The following is a 26085-nucleotide window of genomic DNA, read 5'->3' on the forward strand; positions in this document are numbered from 1 at the left end:
TTCTCACCATTCAAATCATCCCAAACACATTCAGTGATGTTGAGGTCTGGACTCTGGGGTGGTCAGTCCAACGTTCTGAGAACACCAGCAGCTTTGTCTGATGTGTCTGTTTCCTTTTCTCAGTAAGAGCATCTTGTAACAGTAACAGCTACACATCCTTTCAGACCCATAGTGCTGAGTTGTCTTCTCACAGTGGAAGGATGGACAGAAACACCTGTGGATTTTTTCAGATCTGAAATAAGGGTGGAGCTTGATTTTCTCCTCTACTCTGCTTTTCCTTCCTCCTTCCTTATGCAAGTGGATTTCCCTATATATATTCCCCTCAGAAATACCTCCTGAAAAATTAATAACTTGTTCTTAAAGGCTGTTTTGACTGGAAATTAAATAAATGAAGGGTGTTCCTCTGACTCTGCAGAGTACTGTATTTTTGCAGAACACTTCTTCAAGTGAAGAGGTAACCCTGCATAATTTTCTCAAGTTTTCCAGCAGGAAGAATTTGAAAGAAAAAAAATCAGAAATGCTTTTCATTGTGTTCCTCCAGCGTCAGAAAGTTGGATAAAACTTTTTGGAACAACTTTGCTAGGACACTCTTATGTCTGTCTCATCTTAAGACTGAGACTGAGTTTTGAATTTGAGTCACACATTTCAATTGTTTATTTGTGGAACAGCTTCCCTTCATTAGTTTAACTTGCAGTAAAAACAGACATTAAGTAGAAGTTGTTCAGTTTTCAGAAGATATTTCTGAGGACATTAGGTATAAGATAATACACTTGCTTAAGGACAGAGCCTAAAGAAAATGGATGAAAAGAATGCAGTTCCCAAAACTGGAGTTCAAAAACTGATTAAAAGCTACACAGAAAATGGGACTCCTAACAACCACCTGCAACACCTGTCAGACCATCAAAACTGTCCACATCAGATAAACAGCACTAAAGCTTTCATCTTTAAAAGAGAGGAGAAAATCAAGCTGCTTCAGATCTGAAAACATCCACAGGTGTTTCTGTCCATCCTTCCACTGTGAGAAGACAACTCAGCGCTATGAGTCTGAAAGGATGTGTAGCTGTTAAGAAGCCCTCACTAAAAAAAGGAAACCCATCAAACAAAGAAGCTGCTGGTGTTCTCAGAACACTGGACTGACCACCCCAGAGTCCAGACCTCAACATCACTGAATGTGTTTGGGATTATTTGGATGGTGAGAATCAGAAAATGTTAAACCAACTTCTGAGACTGAACTTTGGAGGTGTGGCTGCAGATTTCTTTGAAAAACTGAAAGAGAGTCTCCTGAAAAGACTGGAAGCTGTAATAAAGGTAAAGTACATAATCACTAAATATTAAAAGTGTTTACATTATATTTACTTGTCACATTATATTTACTCCATTTTGAAATATGTACTTACAAGATTATAACATCTTGCAACGGTAACAAGGGCAGCAGCCCACTCGGACTGTACTTGTGTGTAATTAAAACGTGAAAATTCACTATTTAGGGACATCCAATATATGAAGTAGGGTCAGAGGTCACCATGTTCAATATGTTCTTCTGCGATAAGACCCCCTGTTGTTCATTTCCCTGACAGTTGCTCATTCTGGCGTTTTGTCTATTGTGTTTCAACCCTGCAACAGTGGCTTTGTCTGTCTTTCCAGCTGGCTCGTTTCTTCCCCGCTCCCGATCATAACTGTAATAATCCATGATTCAAATGGTAATGTCATTCCGGATTAGGCCCTGGGCAGAGGAACCCAGGCTGAGGCTCATATTTCCTAATGCAGATGCAAACTACGATCCAACCACTTTACTGGGGGAAAAAAGAGAGACTTTGCCGACCTAATTTAGCCTTTTAAAACTCGTTTAGCATGGATGGCATTAATGAAGTTCAATTCCTGCATTGCGGATATGAACCAATGTGTTCTTTTCATTAAAATTAGGAGTTCTTAGCCCTCCCCTACCCAGCCCACCGCACACATACAGTCTCCAGCCATTATCACAGCTGCACTGCAGTACCCCAACCTAAAAGTGCAGGAGTGTACAATAACAACTAGAGAGAGGATCTCAGAGCATTAAATATTTATATATTTAAAACAGTGCTGTCAAAATAAAAGCCTCTTAATGTCAGCTACACCTAAGGCACAAGCTGAAGGGAAATAAAGTCTTCCGCACCACCAAGCATGAATCCATAAGATGTTTTAGATCCATTTCTTGCTTTGTAAAAGAGAAAAGGCTCGTCTGTGCCCTCTTTTGGCCAGACGACCTAACTGCAGGCCTCGGCCACCCAGCTCTAAACGTTTTGTCTGTTATCGGCTTTGAGAGGTGTATGAAGTGTGCCCCCTAGTGGTTTACAATAAGCTTTGAACATCATGACGAACAAACCAGACAGAGACCATCTTTGACAACACCTATGGCCTCACAGACTAAAGCAAGTGTGTCCACTTCTGATCCTACAGGGCCTTTTAGTGATTTCTCTGCTCAACAACACCTACTACTCCTTGTAACTCTCCACAGAGTTGAATCAAGAATGCTTTGAGTAGAAGGCACACCACTGTGATGGACCTTCCAGGTCCAGAGCTCAACACCACTGGCCTACTGCTACCACCACATGTTAAAGCAATGATCTCACCAGAAATGAAATTTATAAATGTTCCCCTTAAGCCAAGTCAGTCAATACATGTTTGGTGTGCAAAGTTTCCTTCTTTAGTTTTGGATTGAAGCTATGAGGCTAATGCAGCTAGCAAGAAACAGAAGCTTAAAGCAACCATTTTATCATTGTGGAAACTGCAAGTTTCAATCATGACACACTTGCTTCAAACCATGACTAAAAGTGGTACTTGCAGCCTTGAAAGTTGAACTGTCTATATTTTCCATATTGTCCTAATAGTCCATATTTTTTTAATAAATAACAGTCATGCAGTGTCAGAAACCACATCAGCAAGTCTGGGATTACTTAAAATTTTAGACTATTGTTTGCCACTTGGTTACCCAACAGTTAGCTAGCTTTCATAACTTGTACGCTACAGTAACCTCATAATTCTAGAAAATTTAAGAAGCAAACCAAACATATCTGACATAACTACATCCGGGGGGACAGTAGATCTTATTTTCCGACCAAACCACCACTTTAAGATATGGGATGCAGCTAGCACGACCTCCTTCACCTAAGACACAATTTCAACGTCACTACTTACCCGCTCTTTTTCTGATGTTCTGATTCTCGGTGCATTTGCATGGTTCCTGAAGCGCAGGCCTCCTCCAGCTCGGGCCACTTGACAAGGGCATGAAATCAGATACAGGCTTTCAGTCTCTTTTGAAGTGAAACCCTTGTATTTGTTTTAATCTCAGCTATCTGTATCCCACTCCTGGCCTTTGAACAATCACTCACGGAGGGTAATAAGGAGGGACCTGGGTTCCACAGGAGACGGCGACAGACTGACATGCACAGATCAAAGCTATTTGACTGGGCGAGTCATGCGAGGACTCTGCGATTTTTATCATCCTGATCTACTTCTGCAGCGTAATTGGAGAGGTTCATGAATAAACAGCAATTTTTTATTGGGGAGGTATCAGCACTGGCAATCAGGAGTTGATTATGGTAATCTGAAGCCTCTTCAGCATACAAAAGACAGGAATTAATCACTAGTGGCACAAAGCGCATCGCTATTTCTGGAACGGCGGGCCGCAGTCTTACTGGCAGCGGGAACAAAATAATACCGCAGACGGGCCCAAGATAGCATCTTTTTGGTGGGGGAGGGCGGGTGGTGGCACTAACGAGAAGCGGGCGGTTTCGGGTGGCTAATGAGTTGAGACGAGCTTTCCTCGTCGTGCTTCTCAAAAGTGACTTTTAATTGGGCCGATTAGTCACTGTCTGGCCGCAGCGGGACGAGATGAAAGCGCTGATCGGCAGATTTTGCTTCTTTACCGCCATCCGTCTTTCCATCACGTTGGAGTGAGGGAATGACGGAATGCTAAACATCATCCACCCAAATCTCTGCAAAACCATTCACCACTGTATTTCACAACTTGTCTTGTTTGTCCTTTGTCCCCCACTTTATTCCTGGAATTGACTTTTTGGGCTTTCCACTGGCCGAATCTCTATTACACCAGATCGTTAGACAGTAGAGGGACATATAGGAGTTGTTTAGCAAGACATGAATCATACATAATTTTCCCCTCACTTCAAAATTAGTCCATTAGTCAAGACATGTTTGGCATCCAAAGTCTGCTTCTTTAGTCGTTGCACCAGAGCTAAGAGGCTAACATAGCTAACAACTAACAAAATTAGGTAATACTTTATTTGGATGGCTTGAAGATGCTTAACTGGCTTTTAACTTATATTCTACTACATATTTGTATCTAAATTCACCGTAATTTTCCCAAACACTAACCCTGTCCCTTAATCTAAACTTAACCATAACTTTAACCTAAAATTTAAACCTAACCTTCAACCTGGTCCTTATCTTAACCCTGGTACTAACCTGAAACCTGACTCTAACACAATCTACTTCCAGATAGTTTTTTTTTTTTTGTAGTGTGAACATCTATAGATGATCTACAGAGGGGGCCATCCAAATGAAGTGGAACCCAAATTTATTCCATGTCAATTAGCATTAAGAATGCACTAATATGGGTCAATATGCAATATTTTTCATGTAAATACGTGCTGATACCAAAACTTGCAAGTGCCAATATGTAAACACTTACAAAATGCAGACATAGGAAATCTACCTGTATTAGCATTGCAGATAAATATAACAGTTCTTAATGTGGGATTAAAAATTAAGTGAAAAGATTAAAATGCAGATATTTCACCACAGCAAGTTTGAATGATCCTGGTCAACTTACACGTTACATTACAATCGCACTGTGGATTTGCTAATAAATTAGATATACATTAACACACAATCTACAAGGAAAAAAAAAACTAAATATGGCGCTTTTCTGCTAATTTTAGTGCATGGCTTCAATTTATTTTAACATTTTGGAAAACAATAAAACAAATATAAAATGTGCCATAACTTCTGCACAGCCCCATCACCCATATGTTATGTTCAGCAAATAAACAGTATTTGGGCATTAAAATGTGCAGAAATGTGTTCTCTATAGAGATTTTCATTTAGAAAATCTATAACATGGAATATGACCGGGGCGCTCAAACTTTTGCATATGACTGATTGATTCCGATATCACTGTGCATCACAAATGAACATTGTGCAAAATGCATACTTAAATCATCACACTCTAGCCTACGATACTATGTGTGCTGTTTGCTAATACAAAGTGGTTTGGTTATACGCCTTTACTTGTTAGCTACATCAGCCTCGAAGCTGCAGTGCAAAACCAAAGAAGCAACCTGCAGCACGCATATCTCGGCTGATCGACTACATTTGTGTTAAGGGGAGACCTGTATTAATGTTTGCTCTTTTAATGAAAAGATTCAGATTCATACGTGATACTTTAAACACATAGAGTTTATTTTTGCTTAATAACAATTTACAGAAGTTCAGCCGCAGAACGGCAGAACACAATCTTCCCTCCCAGTGGATGTGGACAAACAAGTGAAGCAGGATAAAAAAGGTTTACTCTCCGACAGCTGCTCCTTCCCTTCAGTCATGTTGGTGCATCTCTGAGAAGGTTGGCAGTTAGCGTCTCACTTCAGCCAGATACCTTTGTCTCCTGCGTCTTCATTGTAACCTTCTGCATACCTCTTCCCTGGAAGCTGAAGGGAGAAACAACAAGAGTAGATGTTACTGCCAGGACTGGCAAAACAACTATGTAGATTGAGGACACAATGTGTTATTAACTGATGAGCAAATTCTTTCAGTGACACAAACATGCATTTCGGTCAAAAATCATTCAAAAGCTTGGACACAGCAGATTAAATGTGATTTTTCTAATCTTAAAGACGTTTAGATCTGAAGATGTATGCTTATATTCTTGAAATTTCCTTCAAGGGTAAGTTTTAGTGGGTTGTATTTTCTATGAACCCAGATGTTTGTGACAACTGAAAAGTCGATGATATTGTACATATGTAATAATATAAGAATATACTGTAATATAACGCTTTATACCTGTAGCTGGTTATATAGTCACATCCGCAATCAGCTTGTCTTTAAATTCCTTCTCTCCCGCTGTTCTACCACCCAGACCAAGTTAAGAGACTCTTCCAAAACATCCATTTTAGAGCAGTGGTCAAACAAAAGCCAGTCCCCTAAAGCCAGACATACACTGTGCGATTTTAAAAACCTGCTCTTTGATGACCCATACTGTACATTTAAGTAGATCATTGTGTACCAAGATGGCATATTCAGACTTCAAAAGCAAATGCTGAAAAGGCTAAAATTGAGGACGAGTACAAGTAAATCAGCACGGTGTCTGGCTAATACCCAATACCATTATCGATCCATCTCTAATCAACAGTTAAGTATATAGTCCCTAACTGATTAAAATTGTAATTGTGGACCATTTCTATTGGTCCATTCTTCAAAAAATATTACCACAATGTAAAGAACTACTGAAACTTTTTTCTAATTATGTCAAAAAATGAAAAACACTTACTTTGGTGTCTTCACTAACATTATAAAATATGGGAATCCTAAGTGACTACATTGTCCAAACTTCCCAAGAGAATGGCTTTTCTTAATTAATGTATCTTTCGAATCAATGCACAATTATCTCCTACTCTTGGACACGAAACTTGATCGTACTGAACCAAAATAACATCAGTTAGCTTCACTTCCATCTGCTTTAGTGTAAGAGGAGCCAGGAGAAAGTTCACGAGAGTGAAGACAGATAGAGGGTGTATTAAAGTCCCATAGAGGCTGTGAAGGCTCAGCAGTCTCCTAATGAAAGCAGATGAACTCCTTTCCCATCGGTGCAAGTGGAACGTAGGGCAGTTTACAATGGCTTTCATCTCTTCCTAAGTGCTACATGAAGGCAAGATGAATGGCTTCCCAGTGCAAGTTTTGCCAACCTAGATTAAGGTCGGTCTTACAGTAAGACGGTTTCTCAATGGGGAATGTCCACTGACAGGGTGATCTAGACAAAGACTCTTGCATTGCAGCCTAGGAAGAGCCGCTTCTAAATTGCTGGTTTCTTTATCCGTCCTGTGCCACTCGACTCAAGTATTGCCAGTGTTTACTGAAGAAACAGCCAGCAGGCAAAGAGGCCATAACATTTTACAGAATAAAGTGAAACAGACATTCTGTGGTAGGCTTACTGAACAAGCACACCAGTAGTCATTACTCAAATACCTGACACTAGCAAGGTCAAGCTTTTTGATGAAAGTGACAGTAAAAATGACTCCATTAACAAACCTGCTGCAATGAAGTCCTGGTACTTTATTTCTGTGCTGAATAGTACTTTAACATTAGCACTGCAGGTGAACTACTTGTGTAAGTAGCAGCTATGTAAAGAGACTACAAATAGATTTCTACACCTAATGACATCCCAAAGTTTTTTTTTTTGTGGGACAGGATGCATCAATCCACTCAAAAACCATATTCCAAAATCTAGTGCTGCTAACTAGGAGAGAGGAGCTGGTTAGCATTTGCTTAGCTGTATGTGATAAAAGCTCTGCTCAACATAGAACATGTTGGATTCTGGCTAACTAAAGCACAAACAGATGATGATAATTCAAATCTGAAAGAATAACAGAAAGCCAAAATCGAAGCTGTTCTGTAGAATTTTGGCTTAGCTAACGATAGCTTTGTTGGCAGGCCAAACATTTCACACAGCACAGGCTCGGTTCCAACTAACTGATGATAAAATAAACTTGTTTAAAGGATTTCTGAGAACGCAGAGTCTAATGACTGGTGTTAGAGTGAAATCTGAAATCGAGCGTGTTCTGTGGTGAATGGAGCTCTTAGCCATGGCTGAGCCTCCTACATGCTTATTTTTTCTGAGGTTTTTCCTGGCTCTTAACTATCCCCTCTTTCTATCAGCGCCACCTATCGTTGAGCTTACAGGCCACCAATCAACGACACCTCTAAAATATGAATAGGTAAAATGTGTTTATTTACCCATTCGGACATGGACATGTAAAATTCTGGCATCTTTTTAAATATCACAGTGTATTTTGTTACGGTTTTATCGCTCAACCCTACCCAACACATGCTCCAGCCTTCGACTAATTCAGTAACACTGCAGGTGGGACAGTGAGATGTGTTGATCGGTTGTATTCAACAAGTCATACTTGTTTGAGCCAGAACAGCCAAAAGCACACTCACCACAAAGATGGCCTTTAAATAACTGTGATTAACAATTTAATTCTTTTTTGTTCATTGTATGCAACTGTTAAAATACAAGGATAAAGTGGGCAAATGGGCTGTTTAGTAGCTCCCAGCTAATGACAGACACAGCTCGAGCTCAAATAAACAAACATTACTCACCTCCACCCTCTAAAGGTGTTAAAGCACCAGTCAGAAGTAAAACCTTTTTTGCTTTTGTAAGACATGTCTCAAGAAATGTGTTTTCTCCTTTATTTACATGCATTTGCTTTAACCCAATGGATGAAAACGCACACAATTCACATCCTGATGTAATGTGAAAATTAACAGCTGTGGAAAATAATTTTGATCAGGACAAAGAATTGCAATCAGGATGTTATATAATAATTGCGACCGGCCTAGTCAGTTTTTATTGTGTTGATGCATATTCATCACACAATGGCATTTTTAATAAATGATAAACTGATACGTGGGGATTATTGTCCCAGCTGATAATCGAACTTAAAAATGTCCTGTGGTAACATCACAGATGACTTATTACATTCTAGCAGTAACTTATTCTAATGATTTTACTGTTTTCTAATTTTTTTTTAAATTGTAGCAAATATTCATTGCAGCTCTACACATACAGTCGACAACACCAAAACTGTAGAGTGCAAAATCCAGGCTTCTGTGACTCCTGTTACGCACCACATCAGTTAAATAAATTTAAATGAAGACCAAAGTATAATTTACACTCCGTTGCTGAATACAAGCTATTGTTGTTTTAAATGGCCTTTACGGCATGTTTCACTTTATGAATTAAAGCAAATCATGACTGGACCCCTGGCCGGAGTGCACAAATAAAGATAAAGTCAAAGCAGGCCCTTGTATTTCATATTCCCATTGCCCTCCGCACACTCTGCAATAAACCACAGCACTGAATAAAATGTCAGTCGGAAACATCCAATAATGTAATTTACGCTCCTGGTCGAGTCGCAGCAAGGGAAAAGCTATTCTCTAAGCGCGTGGGCTTAAAGGTCAGGTGTGAATATTTTCTGGCAGAGATGATGGTACCAAATCACTTACAGCATATTGAACAACTGCCATTTGTTAAGGATTCTTCTCAATCTTTTCTCAATAAATGTGCGCTAATGTCACACTGGAACAATAAAGAGTTAGGTCAAGTTACAGACCATGTTGCTTAGTAACTAGGAGAAGCCTCCTTCAGTAAATATTTTCACTATTAGCAGTAAAACTTATTAATAAAATCTTAACTACAGTGAGTAATGAAACCAATTAAAAGACTATAACAGGTGCTCTGCATCAACTGAATTATACAAGCCAACCTTTGGACATGTTTTCAAGTTTTGGATATTGGGTCTTGAACTAAGGAGTATACTATGTATATTGTTTTAATAAATTAAAAAAGATTGCTGAATGATTTCCTATACAATGGCACCCTCTAGAGGTCTGCACAATGCAGGTTTACCTGTGGGTTCAGCATGATTCACAAAACACTAGGCTAGTCTAGTTTTAATGGATCATCTGTCATGCAAGTGTCTCTTATACAAGATATTGGACAGGGTATATTCTGATGTGTTGACCACTATTTTCAGAATTATCACTTCGTAAAGTTACACTTATTCACCAATGTAACGTTACATAGATTGATTTCAAAACCACATTATTGGATACAGATTTAAGTAAATACATACACGTTTCAACAATGGCTATCAGTCAGTCATTCAGTCAGTAAAAAACACTGGGCCTCATTCACCAATATCTTTCTAAGCTTTTTCTTACTTGAGAAAAAGTCTACATTAGATTCATGACGTGTTCTTAAACTGAAGAATTGTTCGCACATTTGTGCTTGAGTGTAGATTCTGATGTTACCTAAGAACTAATCCCAAATAGGAAAACACTGATAAATGTCAGAATCGTATTAAGAAAGGCTCATTAATCTTAAGGGGCATAAAAGAAAGAGCGTAAATTTGACCACCTTTAATGACATATAAACTTCTCTGCGTCTTATTTGTGAAACTTTCGTACAACATTAAGACGAGCGGAGATTCGTGGGGTAATGATGCATCAGCTTCAGTTCGTGAAATCAAGCGCCAGCTTATCAGCACCTCATTTGCCTATTATTTACATGAAGCATTCCCTAACTTCTGCAGAAGTTTGGTAGGGAGCCAATAAATTACAGCATTCAGCAGCTTGTAAGCCAATGACTGTGCTTGTAGGGTCAAGCAGTGTGTGCACTTCACAGTGAAAAAAATTACGATGCCAGAAAAGAATACAATGCAAAACAAACATCTTAGTTTTTTTAAGATGGTAGAATGATGTGATTATGTAGTGTAAAATAACACAATTGAATCCTGTATTACTGCAGTGTATGAGATGGAATAGCTGTGTTTTGTACATTTATTTTTTTGTAGTATAAAACAAAAGCACAGTGTAATTTTGCCAGTTTGTTAAACTACTATACTTAAATCTAGACACACTCCTACCAGATGTGAGTTTGATCCTACAAATACACTAAAGATGAAACTGATGAACAACAGAACTGTCGAAATTTGCGTGCGGTCATTTTACAATTAGATTTGACTGAATGCATCTTTGATGAATAGGGGCCACTGACTCTAACACTCAGTAATGAACAGCAGTCATAGCGCACAAATAGCCAAAAGGTTCTAGGTTAGTGCAAGCAGGTTTGATCGCTTTCTGGGTGGGACCAGCTTCGTTTACTGGCTGCTTGTGGAAGCAGACAGGCAGAAAATAAATAAGCTGCAAGTGTGCTTAACAAAAAAAAACAGTAATTATCACATGGTGCATACACATAATGATGCTATAAGATCTCCAATAATATAATGTTTATGCAAATAAAAACTAGCAAAGCAAAGTTAGCTGCTTGGCTAAGTGCCATGTGCTTCTGTCAAAAGTAATAAAAGCACATCATACAATGTGGTGTCGTGCGATTTCTCACATTTTCTCAAATACTGATTTTTGCAGCTGGACTTATATAGTTACGTCTGGAGGCTGCCTTGCCCCATATCAAGGGGCCTGAGTGTGCTTGCTCTATGCCAGAGGTGCAGATTTACATAGGTTTAACATAAAGAGGAGCAAGAGGACCACAGGTGAAAGGGGGCAAGGGTACGGGCAGGCATGATGAGGTTAAAACCCTAGTTACCACAGCCTAAAAAAAAGTGCAACAATCTATGCTCAGAAAGTTATAACCGACTTCACTTACGACCATGCCTAAGCCCTGTTGATGCAACCAGCCGCAGGAGTTTATGTCTGACAATGTAACGCATCCTTCATGGTTCAAGTGTTTTCCCAAATCCATATCCACTTTCCAAAACTCCTTATTTTCTTCTTCCTGCATGCAAATTAACTTTCAAGGATTTTCAAGGACTGCGAAACCTGTCGTTTCTGCTCCAGTTGTTCCAACAGCCTTAAGCATGTTAGCTTATAGCCCATATAGCACTGCCAGAAAGTTTATGTGGGTGACCACCCCCTCCCCTCCACCCCACACACAGTGACAAAATCCAACCTCTCACACTGAGACCTGCAGATGTTTGCAGTGTACATACGGATTTGAAGGAGTAGAAGCCTTTGTCAAATTCGTGAGCACCGATGGTGACTTCTGGGATGTATCTGGGGATTGCAGCCATATTGGCCACTTTCTGTTTATCCTCCACCCTGGGGAAAGAAACACATACAATGGTAAAATTATACCCCACATTGGAGGATCAATAAGAGATTCCACTGTAAAACAACACTGAATTGCATTTTTCACATTTCCAAATTCATTCTGGTGCTGTACAAAATGTTTTACACACTTTGTGCTGTCAGCAATGCTTTTCGCTGGGTTTACTGCTGAAGCTGAATACTATTATGTCCTGCAGAGACATTGCTCCATTGTCTATGGAAAATAAATAGAGTATCAATATCATAACGTTCCTGACATCATTTGGTTTTATCATCTGCACTTACTACTCAATATGCGTGTTGATATGATTGTGCTGGTCGATTGAACCACAAACTTGCTCTCTGGGAAGTTCCTATTTGCTGTAAAATCATTCGGAACATAACATGACTCAACTTTCCCTGCCCAGAATAGACAACAACCACAACGTTCGATGGTTTTAGCTATGTCGCACCTTTAGACGGGACTTTAAATGGAGACACTGCTAGAACTAGCCAAACATAGCACCTACAAACAGCTACAAAAAATTCCTTTTTTTTGTGACAATACACACTGTGAATCAAGTGCAGTTAGACTGTATGCTGTAAAGGTATTTGTGATATCAGCATTATAGATATAATGAAATGGAAATGGTCTCCACTTATATCCACTTAACATGTCTGGAGAAGGTAACTTGTGTGTGAATGTTCTGTGAGTGACAAATCGAAAGGCTTTAGTGCTACAAGAACAGTTTATGAGTACAGAGAAATTATGGAAAAATGTAAAATTTGTGCTGTGTTAAAACATTTGACACAAATACCAATATATATAATCATAAGCCATCCAAAAGCAGCAAGCCATTAAAATTTATTATTTGTCTTCTAAGCAGTGTTTTGTGAATATTATGCTTTTGCCTGAATTTTCCCTCACTTTCTGAAATTTGACGTAGGATGTAAACACAGTTAAAGTTTCAAAATATACTGTTCCCCAATTCATACAGTTGGTACATATGCAAAAGCAGCCTGTTTTGAGTGTGTTTTTGTGTTGTCACAGATGTGATGCATTTAAAAATATTGAATACTACCCATTCACACAAAAGATGTCGGGTTTTATTTTCACTATCGTATCATATTTCATTATTATAGCGCAGACCGAACTAAAGCACAGACTAATCGGCATCATGTTTGTGTGATATTTCAATTATTTGTTTGAATTTTATTCAACAGCTGGATGGAATCCGAGCTCATATCGTTCTAAAATGTACACTCACAGCATTCGCATATGATGGAAGGTGACATCATCCTGCTCTAACCATGGGCCTTTCTCAAACTTCAAATAATCAATATCCTCTGCAACCTGAGAAACAAAAATGAAAAGTGCCTTAGAAAAACAATGAGCAGAAAGAAATGGGAAGAAAAATATGTCTGGAGAAGGTAAACTGAGTGTAAAGGTTCTGCGAGTAACAGATCGAAAGGCTTTAGCTCGACTTACCCTCTCAATATCTTGGGCTTGTGTTGTATCGTAGGCAAGCACTTCAGACTCCTCACTGAAACAAAAGCAGTTTAAGTGTTAGACATTAAGACAGCAATGGTGGTACGAGCTCAGCACTTCAAAAAACAAACCTGTGCAAGTTTCTACACAGTGTATGTGTGCGTTGCTTTGATTGACATGTAACTGACATTACACAAGAGATTTTATATTCACTCCTCATGCTGAGTAACAACAGGGGGTAAAATACTCAAGAACTTCTCCATTACAGGTTTAATACCACTTGAAAACAAGACATCAGAAAGAAAAGTCTGTGCCAACACACAGACACTATCTGTAGATGCAGAAACAACATAAAAAGCCTGTTGATTTGGTGCATCACTAACATCCAAAATATACAACAGAACCATTTGCAGATGGGGTTTTGAGGTACACCAATATCTTGATCATCTGCCTCAACTTCAAAACAATTTCACAGATTCAGCATCTTTTTCTTTGCTTTCTGTGCCAAGTTCTTTATTTGCAGTCAGTTCAGACTGTCTACTACAGAAAACACAGAATTGTTACATTTTTTGAAATTTAGGTATCGACTTTGCACCAATATATAAAGTATGTGGACACCTGACCATCACACCTGTATAAGCTTGCTGAACATCCCATTCCAAAATCATGGGCACTGGTTTTCGGAGTGTCACTGTGGGAATTTGTGCCCATTCAGTCAAGAGATCATTTGTGAGGTCAGGCACTGATGTTGGATGAGCCTCTCAATTAACATTCCAGTTCATGCCAAAGGTGTTCAATGGGGTTAAGGTCAGGGCTCTGTACAGGTCAATGGAGTTCCTCCACACCAAACTCATCAAACTATGCCCTTACGGAGCTTAATTTGAGCCCAGGGGCACAGTCGTGCTGGAATAACGGCCTTCACCAAACTGTTGCCACAAAGTTAGAAGCGTATAATTGTCTGAAATATCTTTATATACTGAAGCATAAACATTACTCTTCACTGGAACAAAGGGGCGCAAACTGAAAAACAGCCCCAGAGCATTATCCCTCCTCCACCAAACTTTACTGTTGGCACTATGCATTCCAGTAGGTGGCGTTCTCCTGGCACCTATCAAATCCAGATTCTTTCATTAGACTGCCAGATAGTGGGATTCATCACTCCAGAGAACATTTTTCCACTGCTCCAAAGTCCAGCGGGGGTGTCCTTTACACCACTCCAGCCATTGCTTGGCATAGTGCAAGGTGATTTTAGGTTTGTGTGCAGCTGCTCGGCCAAAGAAAGCCATTTGTATGAAGCTCTCAAAGCCCAGTTCTTGTGCTGATGTTTCCAGACTCAGTATGGCACTCTGCAGTGAGTGATGCAACAGAGGACAGGCATTTTTACGTGCTACATACTTTAGCACGGTGGTCTAAAGCTTCGTGGCTGAGATGTTTTTTCTAAGACGCTTCCATTTCACAATAATACCACTTACAGTTGCAAATTTAACAGGGCAGAAAGTTCACAAACTAACTTGTGGTAAAGGTGCCATCCAATAATTGTGACACGTTTAAAGTCACTGAGCTCTTTAGTACGACCCATTCTACTGCCAGTGTTTGTCTACGGAGACTGCAAGGCTATACGCTTGCTTTTTTTTATAAACCTGTTAGCAATGAGGCTCCTAATTAGGGGGGCTGTCCACATACTTTTGACCATATAGTGTATATAACATTTAAACATACGCCACATAGCTTACAGTTTTCTAAATTGGGCAATTGTGGTGCTACTATTGCATCGTTTTTGTGTGTTAAAATATCACATTGTATATAGTGAAAATTCCTTCATGAAAGTATCATGAAATATCCGTCATATCGCGCACCACACAAATTGCTCATACCAACAACTATAAAACATCTGATACATCAAGGCCAACCAAAGGTGACAGTTTCTCAGCTAGCCTTAAGGGTGGATGAATAAATCAGGCTAGCTTACCTGATCTTGGGCAGGAAGGTCGTCTTGTATGAAGTCTCAATGCTTTTAAGGTAGGCGAGTGGTACATTTTGGAGATATGGCTGGAGGAAATAAGAGACAGAAAGAGCACAATTGCACAAAAGCTCTCTTAAAATCATCTAATGCATTACATCTGAAACTACAGAACTCCATCATATGAAATATTCCCCAACCAGGTCATAGGTTACAGTGACTCACAATTCACTTAACAGCAAAAAAAGAAAAATAATAATAATAATAATAAATAATAAATAATAATAATAATAAAATAATAACAAAAAAAAAACACCTAAAAAGTAGTAGTGGGTGGTTATGGCCTAAAATGATGGTTTCGCTATATCACTGGAAAGTGTATTTATGTACAGTTCAAATAAAAAATCATTTTGGATGCTTAATAAAACATTTTGTTACATTAAGAATGGCGTGTTATTCTGGATGTCCATTCACTTTTAATAAGACCCAGATTTAAAAACTGAAGTAAATCTAAAATATTTTTATAAGGTGACATAGTAAAAACAGAAACTGACAATATAAAGACAAAAGTCAGTATTGCTCATTACTACATTACTCCAACTGCGACTAACACCAGAACATCTAGCCAACAAAAAACCTAAAAAACAAACATCTGGACACTGGCCACTGTCCATGTAAAAGAAACTCAGTCTTGGAGCAGCACATGAAACACACCAGTTTCACAAATGATTCAATGACTCCACGTGTTTACTTTGGACTCAGTTCAGAACAAAAGCCCCAGCAAATGAAGACTTGCCAAAGCTTCAGATGTTTAAAGTACAAATAATCTTCAGCACCTGAGCCTAGCTTGAAAATGCGAATGATCTGACAGCAAAGCGTTCAGAAGCCTGATCAAAGGGAGTTAGTGACGGGATGGTTTCAATTAGAAGCATTTAAGAGGCATTTAGTGAAGAAATTTTACCCTAACCATGTTTTTGAACCAGGCCAGAATGAGGTCTAAAAGAATGACTCATATTAAAAGATCTAAAATGTCTTTAATCTTTTAGAAAACAGGCTACAAACTATTTGCGATGTAATAAATACCATACTACTGAGTACTTACTATATCATATACAAGATCAGTTTTGTGTATGGAAATGTAGTGATTTGTTGGAAATTAAAATAAACTTAAGCACAGCAGTACGAGCAGTAGCCAGAGCAACTTGAGCGCAGCTGGACGGGTGTCTTGTTCAGAGGAACGTGGATGCTATTCTCTATTAGCAATTGCACAAAATAGCATCAGCAATTGCACAAAATTGTACTATAATAAATACTGCTAGTGAACTACAGATGTGTAAAATAATAGTCTATCCCAACAAGTCATTTTCTATTGATCAACTCAAGCGCTTAATAACAAGGCAATGTGTATCTGTGATAATCCAACTCGATCAGTGCGCACAAGCTGCTTCAGTTCAGCTTCAGGTACAAGTTTAGCAGATCCAGTCGAGCGTGTTTCGACTGAGACTCAAGGTGGTGGGTACAGGTCGGGTTCAGGCTTGTTGCTGGTTTGTTGCTACAGTTGGTTGTCACAGGCAGCTGTAACACTTACTTTTCCAGAGGCCTTGAGTTTCTTCTGGACCTCCTCAGCAGGAGAGTCCACATAGATGACCAGGTGAGGAGGCAAAAACTCACAGATGCTGACGCTTTTGATCTCGTTGTAATGATCCACACCTGAAGGCCAAAAAGGCAGATATAAGTGCTTCATCTTCACTTGTGCGCTTAAGATTAAGTAGAATCACACACAAACTAGGAATTGGATGGTAACTGTGGGCTTCCTTGAGGAAAGCTTACTGCCCAGATAAATGGCTTTACATATCTTCTCAGACACTTTAGGAGAGTACTACATGTTCTAATACAAGTAATAAGTGCAAACAACAAAACTTACATCAATTAAACAGCAGCTACAATGAAGCTATTTTGCTTTTGTTAGAAAACAACAAAATTAGAGTTAAACATATTCCCTTATATTTCAGGGGGAAAAAAACAATCGACGTGCATTCCTCAAAAAAAATTCATATATATTCATATATATATACACATACATATATATATATATATATATATATATATATATATATATATATACACACACACATATATATATATATATATATATATATATATACACACACACACACACACACACACACAGAGGGGCGGCACGGTGGGTTTCCTCCGGGTACTCCGGTTTCCTCCCACAGTCCAAAAACATGCAGTTAAGCTAATTGGACACGCTAAATTGCCCCTAGGTGTGAGTGACTGTGTGAATGTGTCTGTCTGCCCTGCGATGGACTGGCCTGTCCAGGGTGTATCCTGCCTTCCGCCCAATGACAGCTGGGATAGGCTCCAGCAGCCCAGCGTGACCCAGAAGGATAAGCGGTTTAGATGATGTATGTATGTATGTATGTATGTATATATATACACACACACACATATATAGCAATGCCTTGCTTCTTACATGGCTAAAGGGTACTGATAAAATTACAGAAATGCTAACTGTGAAGAAAAGACTTATTGAATTAGTCATTGCAAATTTGTATTTTGGGTAAAACGGAAGCTTTCTAGGTGTACTGATTATTTTTCTGTGTATAATAATATGACAACAGAAAATGCTTAAATTTCCAACTTGATAAGATTTTTGGACTTTTTTTGGACAAAGCAGAAGTCTATAGTTTTGGTATAACTGGGGAACAGCCCCTGCTTCTGTGCATAAAATATTTTTATTAACATTTGTATTAACAGTGCTCCCCAGTTAAACACTATTAGTCTATTTTTAAAACAGTCTTTGTTAAAAACAAGTCACCTAATGTTTCTACCAAAACCAAGAGAATAAAAAAGATCTTTGTTCCCCCTCCACTGCAGTAACTGTCTCTACTCTTCTGTGAAGGCTTTACACTAGATGTTGGAACGTTGCTGTGAGGATTTGATTGCATTCAGCCACAAGAGTATTAGTGAGGTCAGCTGATGTTGGATGATCAGTTCTGGATCACAAATGCCACTTCAGCTCCTCCTAAAGGTATTGGATGGAGCTCCATCACACATTGCTCAACGCCCAACGCTGGGGGGCTTTATACCCCTCTAGTTGACACTTAGCACTGGGCATGGTGACTTTAGACTCATGTGGGGCTGCACAAGCGTTACCATTCTACTGGCAATGCTTTTCTAAAGAGATTATACAAGCTTTGCGCATGTGAACTCCTGGGTCAGCAGTGGGTGAACCTTAATACAGCTGAATTCACTAGTAAGAAGGGGTGGCGACAAACTTTGGGACATACACACACATTCCCCTAATAAAATGCATCAACCTAATCCACAACACTTACACTCTTTCCTGATGTATCCTTGCTTGAACATGGCCTCCACAAACACCAGGTCACTAAACGGAGACCGTTCAAGAACGACTCCCTGGCCTGAAAAAAAAGAAGGCAATAAAAACAGATCTGTACAGCTAGACAAACAAACACAAATAATATCACTAATAACGAGCATACAGGACACCAAATACATACCAAAAGTGTATGGCACAAACTAGCACGCTAATTAAAAATACGTTTACCAAGTTCAGAGTTAAGCATTACTAAATCAAAAATATTTGCAACACATAAACTAGTTTTTAACACTAGAGTTCAGTAACTACTAAATCAGGTTTTGCTCGTTAGGCAGCTAACATTAAGTTAAGCCTGGATTTTCACGACTGTAGATCACTTTTACCATTGCAACATGTACTGAATATCTTCTGACGGAGATGGGCCCCTGCTCACTTTTTTGCCTAGAGACGTAAATAACATGAAAACTGATTTACTAAGCAGACGTCAAGAATATAAAGAATATAAAATGATATTACTCCACTAAGCACAATCACGCTGGCAGTCAACAGCATTGCTTTTTACCGTTAGACATACCTGTCTTTCTACATATTTAATGCTGATTTTTTCCTACTTTGAAAAAAATAAGCTGCTCGACAACTTTCACATAACTAGCTGTTTGTTATAAATGTCACTCGAGTTGTTCTCAGACAGTTATCATTCGTCTACATTTCTATTATCATCCAAGCTTACTAACATTACTTTTAGATAATTTTGCTAATAAACTCTACACTGTATACAGCATGCTTTGGTTTAACTCTAACTCCAAACATACAAATTCATAAAACTGCAGCTCAGTGAGACTCAGTGATACTGAATTTTTACATGCTGCAGGTACGTCAGTTGGCCATAAACCCCCCCCCAAAAAAAATATTAAAAGAAATTATCAGAACAATAAGCAGATAAAAGAGGTATATATAGGTATTTAATTTGATTAGTTCTCATTTCGTCACTGTCATGTTAAACAGTGTTTAGATTTTGTTACTCTGTATGCGTTAGCTAAGACATTATTTTAAGATTGGTGGTGCATATAAATTTAGTAGTACTGTTGTTTGAATGCACTAATGTTAACGAAGGAATTAGTCATAATCAATGCCTGTACTATACCTGTAGTGAGAAGATGCTCAATGGCGTCCGTGTACTGCAGGAGCCTCATGAGGTACATCCAAGCCTGCAGGCGGTAAGAGTTGCCATCCCTCGCTTTCGGATCCATGTAGAACTTCTCCAGACTGCAGTTTCCATTGAAGGACGTGTCCAGAGGGACCTTCTCGCTGGTCATTTTGTCCAGGTAGTGCACATCAGGCTCAGGCATGTACAGCATCCCTACATACAAGTAATGGAAGATAATATGGCAAAAATACATCCCAAGGATACTTGAAGACATTTTCACAATACATGATATTCTGAGATTTGTGAACAAGTTGGAACAAGATGGAGCAGAACAGCAGTGATACTTAGAGGGCTGTGAGTAGAATTATATTTTTTACTTAAGCTATTTAGGAAAAAATAGGAGGGGGAAAAAACAACAACTGGTTTCGTTTTTAATATGAAGTAAGATTGATAAACTGCATTGTGGGGTGACATCCAGTAAACCCCAATAAGCCTATATACACTGTAAGCCAATTTACTCTAATTAAAAAAAATAAATACTTATATTTAAATCTGTTTTTTTTGTTTTAATATTAGTAATTACATACATTTGGCAAAGGGTACAAACTAAAAAGTCCAGACACAGTAGTTCTACTTGAGCAAGAAAGAGTTTATTATTGAAATAATCATGCCAATTCATATATTTTGTTTCTAAAGTGGATGTTTTCTGGGTGATTTTTTTTCTGCGTATAATTTATAATTATAAACTCACTACACATTCTGTGTCAACAGATTTAGAGTGGAAACCTAAAAGCTTTTCTCATCTCTTCTCATAACACTCAGGGATACAGCAGAAATCTACAGTCTTGTTAAAAAAAGGGGGACAGCTCTAGGTGCAATGCAAAAAATGTTTTCATTTACATCTGTATGAAAAGTAAATTCCAGTGAAACACTTAGTCCTTCTTAAAATAGTCTCTCTGTTGTTTATATAGTCATCAGCCTATTAATTTTTAAAGTAAATCTTTTTTCTGAACTTAAAAAATACTGAGCTTTTTATTTTTAGATGGGCTTAATAGCCATAAAAGGCCCCTACATAACTTTCTTGACTGTTATAAAAGTTGAAAGTTTTTTTGTACGTTTCCAAAAACATAAGAAAAGAAGAAATATGTTTAACAAGATTTAGGTGGGCTTACTGGGCAGATTTTCCCCTACCATTTCACACTGCTAACATTCAATATAATCTTTGAACTCAAAAATAATGATCCACATTTTTCACCCTGACACACCAGCATAATCTGGCATGATACGTATACAGAAATGCAATGAAGATGTACTTACCCAGCTTGTCGGCCAATTTTTGTGCGAGTGCTCCTTTTCCGGATGCCAGATTGCCGTCTATACAGAAAATCTTGCTGTTCTCCTTGAACCTGGGAGTTGTTCTCTCACCCAGAGCATATGCCCACCATCCATACCGCAGGTTTCTGACTGTTGAAGTGTGGATTCCAGCCTGTAAAAGAACCTAAGTTAGTTCAGGTACTCTTCTGGAAAGGCTTTACACTAGATGTTGGAACACTGCTGTGAGCATCTGATTGAGCATTAGTGAGGTCAGGTACTGATGTTGGATGATTAGTTCTGAATCACTCCAACTCATCACAAAGGTATTGGATGGAGCTCCATCACTCCAGGGAACACAGTTCTGCTCCACAGCCCAATACTGGGGGCCTTTATACCCCACTAGCCCGAGCTTGGCACTGGGCATGGAGACCTTAGGCTCATGTACAGCCGCTCGAGAGCATCCCATTCTACTGGCTTTTCTATGGAAAATTAACCAAGCTTTAGGGAAGCACAATGTTTAAAAAATAAAATTAGCAGCATCGCACAGATGTTTAGGTTTGACCTGTATTCCAAGCCAAATTACAACCCCATTTCCAAAAAAGTTGGGACGCTGTGCAGAAAGTAAATAAAAATACAATGCAATGATATTCAAATTATGTAAACCATATTTTAAAGAAAATACTACAAAGACAACATAACAATTGTTGAAACAGAAAATTGTAATCGTAATTATATGCCCTTTTTAAATTTGATGCCAACAACAAGTTCTAAAAAAGTTGGGACGGGGGCCTGTTTACCACTGTGTTTCATCATCTCTTATTTTAACAACACTCGTTTTGGGAACTCAGGAAACACTGCTGTAGTTTTGAAAGTGAAATGTTTTCCCATTCTTGTTTGATATAGGATTTCGGCTGCTCAACAGTTTGGGGTCTCCTTTGTTGTGTTTTTCATTTCATAATGCGCCAAATGTTATCAGTGGTGACAGGTCTGGACTTCAGGCAGGTCAGTTTAGTACCCAGACTCTTTTAATACGGAGCAACGCTGTTGTATTACATGCAGAATGTGGTCTGACATTGTCTTGCTAAAATAAGCAAGCCCTTCCTTGTTTTCATGTTTGTCATTCAGTATTAATGTTGCTTTCACAGATGTGCATGTCACCCATGCCATGTGCACTAATGCACCAGTACCTTCATGAATACTGGCTTTTGAACTGTACACTGATAACAAGCTGAGTGGTCTTTAGCCCAGAGGATGCAGTGTCCATGATTCCAAAAACAAGAACATTTCAAATTTTGATCTGCTGGACCACAGAACACTTTTCTACTTTCCCTCAGTCCATTTTAAATGAGCTCGGGCCCAGAGAAGGTGGCTGTTTAACTTGCAGTTGTGGATGCACTGATGATTTCAGACGTGTTCCTGATCCCATGCAGTGATTTCCACTGCAGAATCATATCTGTTTTAATGCAGTGCCGTCTGAGGGCCCAAAGATCATGGCCAGCAAATACTGGTTTTTGGCCTTGTCCCTTGCATACAGAAATTTCTGCAGATGCTCTGAATCCTTTAATGTTATTATATACTCTAGATGATCAAAAGCAAAAGTTCTCTTCTATTTTATGTTGAGAAATGTTATTCTTGAATTGTTGCACTATTTGATCATGCAGTCTTTCACAGAGTGGTGAACCTCTCCTCATCTTTACTTCTGAAAGCCTCTCTGGGATGCTTTTTTATACCAATGTTACTCATATATCATGTTACTGACCTGTTGCCAATCAACCACCAGGTATTTTTTTTTTTGGATTACACAACTTTATCAGCCTTTTGTTGCCCCTGTCCTAACTTTTTTGGAACGTGTTGTTAGCATCAAACACATTTTTTTAAAAACAATAAAATTTCTCAGTTTCAACATTTGATATGTTGTCATTGTACTATTTTCAATTAAATACAGCGAATAAATGATTTGCACATCATTGCATTTTGTTTTTATTTACATTTTTTACAGTGTCCCAACTTTTTTGGAAATGGGGTTGTATTTTATTTTACTGCATTTGTAACCTTCTCCAAATAAGCGATACAATTTTTAGTACCGCTAGTCCAGGTGAATCTAGCCCCAATTTCTACACTCAATAAATGTGAATGTGCAGGTACAGTATTGTGCAAACAGCACCTGAAAAATTATTTTTAAAAAGCTATTTATCTAGTCTGTTAGTATTTATTTGCTCAGAAAACACAAATATTACACTGAGTACTGATTTTATGTATGTTAATGTGTTAGCGTTATCATATTCAAACCTTTCCTTAAGGAAGTTCAGTATTTACAGCTACTATCCATAGCTAGTTGATCCAATCCATCCACCATTCAATCATTAAGTTAAATCAAGAATATAACAAATCCATGTGATGCCTCACAGGCATCAATAAGAAACCTGGAACCAAACCTGTGTTCTTCAAACCAGCTCATATCAACAATTTTTAACAATTAATTCTTGTTATTTTTACTGTGTATGTGTGTCTTCTTTGTATGTGAATTTATTCTAATGTTATAGCATGTAAAGGCAAAAGCAAATAAACTTCTGAGAGCGTTAAACTATTGCATTAAGACATTTGCACAGCACTGTACGTATGTGAAAGATTTCACATTTCAGGATCAGCCTGGAATTCTTACATTGGTGCATCTCTAACAAGCTGTGTGTGCACCACTGAACACCTGTGTAAGCAAGGAGTGAACTTCGAAAAAGCTGAATTCACAAGTAATGAGGGCTGTCTGGTACATTTGAACACACAGTGTAATTTACAATAAACTCCACCACAGAGTTGGGCAATATGACAGTATTATATCATTATTGTGCTAAATTATGTCATAACATAAACACATCAGAAATCTTGCAGGGACACTGAACACCTGCATGTTACACTAAAAAGAGAGCGCAAGATCTGTTCAAGCCCTCATGACCATTTTCCAACCTCTCGTTTTGCTCCTGCACATATGTACTGTACGTATATGTATATAACACGTGACTGATATATGCAATTGAGCTCTGTTCACATTGCCTTTCCTGCATTGTGTGTCAATCAAAAAGCACTCTGGGCTGAAAGACTCCTCATAACATCAGCGTGAATGAGTGGGGCTAAGCTGCTTTAGGCTGAATGGATGAATATACTTAAATGCTTAACATGTGACATCATGAAAACAAAGAATTCAAAACAAGGCTATTTTTGCAGCTTAGTTTTCATATACAAACTGTTTTGTCATAATCCAGAAATCCAGTCACTATAGCCTTCCGCACTTGAGAGAAATCTTCACAAAACTGATCAATAATAAATCTTATGGAAGCTCATTCCTGCCACTGGAAAAATATATATAGCCATTTAATGAGTCATAATAATGACTTTTTACATAACAAAGAAAGTTTTCCATAATTATGGCTGCGTCCCAATACCCACACTTCTATACTTTACATACCACTCTAATGAATGCACTTCAAACCATGGTGCACTATTTTTTACACGCTATTTAGTGTTGTAGTATGCAGTTTGGGACACAGCCTATGACTTAGCATGTCATTATTATGACTTCTCTCTCATAATAATGAGATTCTATCTAATAAGTATGACATAGCATGTCATAATTATGAGTTACTATGATTTAATTATGATTGAATATTTTGTAATTATGATTTACTATCATAATTATGATCTACCATGTTATAACTCTTCCTCATTATTATGACTTACTAAATGCCTGAACATTTTTCTCCAGTGGCAGAAACTTGTTTCCAATAAAGAAAATGTGGTTGTGTCTTGCAACAGTCTTCAAGAATATGGACAGGAACGTTAAAAGAAGAGCTGCAGAGCCGTTTCATGTTGGCTGTTTGTAGCCTTCAGTTTTTATGTTCAATGTCAAAACCAGCTTAACAGAAAAGCTCCTCATATCGATCTGCCTCTCTCTGTGCGCTCTGATCTAAACACGCTTTCTAAAAACACGATAAATTAGTCACTTATGAACATTAAAGTCGGTAATCATCCCGCTGTGCGTGTCTGTGTGTTTGTGTCCTTGGTTTCTGTCAGAATGAATCCGGGCTCCGGTTAAAACTCTCTGTTTTCTGCTCTTACCGTCCGCACAGCTGCACCTGCCCTGAACGCTGCTGCACCGGTGGGCACGAACAACCGAACAACCCGTAACGCCATCTCAGAAAACTGATTAATATAATCAGAAAATTAAATATTTCTCTCTAATGTCGCCCTCGGCCCGTCCTCCTGAAGGGCCCTCGCCGTCGCGGGAGTTTTGCGTCATCCGTGTGCGCGTGTTCACAGCAAAGCCTGCAAAAATATACATAGCCTTGAATCGCAAATGGCTCCCTACTCCCTATGTAGTGCACTACATAAGTCACAACACTATGACTCCTACACCTAATTAATACACTAAATGTTAGCCGGAGACTCGTACTGCGTGTAGCTTAATATTTACTTCTCGACATTTATCCATTATTTGAGCGCAGAGGTATGTCTTTCATGACCTACGTAGTGCACTATATAGGCAGTAGGAAGCCATTTGGAATTCAGCCTCTAAATGTATCCTCTAAACGCTTCTTGCAAAGATTTTGGAAAGATATTGGCATTAGTTGTTCATTTTGTGATTCTGGGGTAGAAAATGTATCTCTAGAAAATATATCTATTTATTTTGGAATTATTTTTATACGGTTGTCTTTTTTATTTTATTTTATTGTTTAATTATTATTATTATTATTAGTAGTAGTAGTATTATTTTACAAAAGCTGTAAAAAAATTGAAAACGAGTATTTTGTTTCACATTCACTAAAAGTTTTTTTTCTCATTATACATACGTATATAGTGCTTCTGCTTCAATCAATACTACAGTGTTGAGACTCTTATTTTATTCTATTTATTCTGACTCTTTACTTCACTGT

General features: G+C 38.4%; 1 protein-coding gene across 1 annotated transcript; it reads right to left on the reverse strand.

Annotated features, from left to right (window-relative positions):
- Positions 1–5436: 5436 nt before the first annotated feature.
- On the reverse strand, positions 5437–25450 carry ndufa10 (NADH:ubiquinone oxidoreductase subunit A10). Its single transcript, XM_036561911.1, has 10 exons — positions 25271–25450; positions 21164–21332; positions 19844–20059; positions 18695–18781; positions 16921–17042; positions 15342–15421; positions 13373–13427; positions 13152–13237; positions 11787–11895; positions 5437–5705 (listed from the first exon to the last, which is right to left on the reverse strand). Exons 1-10 carry the CDS (start codon positions 25343–25345, stop codon positions 5637–5639), a joined length of 1068 nt encoding a protein of 355 aa, XP_036417804.1. The 5' UTR covers positions 25346–25450; the 3' UTR covers positions 5437–5636.
- Positions 25451–26085: the final 635 nt, after the last annotated feature.

This window comes from Colossoma macropomum, unplaced genomic scaffold (assembly GCF_904425465.1).
Source record: "Colossoma macropomum unplaced genomic scaffold, Colossoma_macropomum, whole genome shotgun sequence".
Classification (NCBI taxonomy): Eukaryota; Metazoa; Chordata; class Actinopteri; order Characiformes; family Serrasalmidae; genus Colossoma; species Colossoma macropomum.

Coding starts and splice junctions, on each gene's coding strand:
- ndufa10 (XM_036561911.1), bottom strand. CDS start 25,345: ATGGCGTTACGGGTTGTTCGGTTGTTCGTGCCCACCGGTGCAGCAGCG. Junction 13,428..15,341: donor ACCTTCCTGCCCAAGATCAG/GTAAGCTAGCCT, acceptor CTTTTGTTTCAG/TGAGGAGTCTGAAGTGCTTG. Junction 13,238..13,372: donor AAGCCCAAGATATTGAGAGG/GTAAGTCGAGCT, acceptor TTTGTTTCTCAG/GTTGCAGAGGATATTGATTA.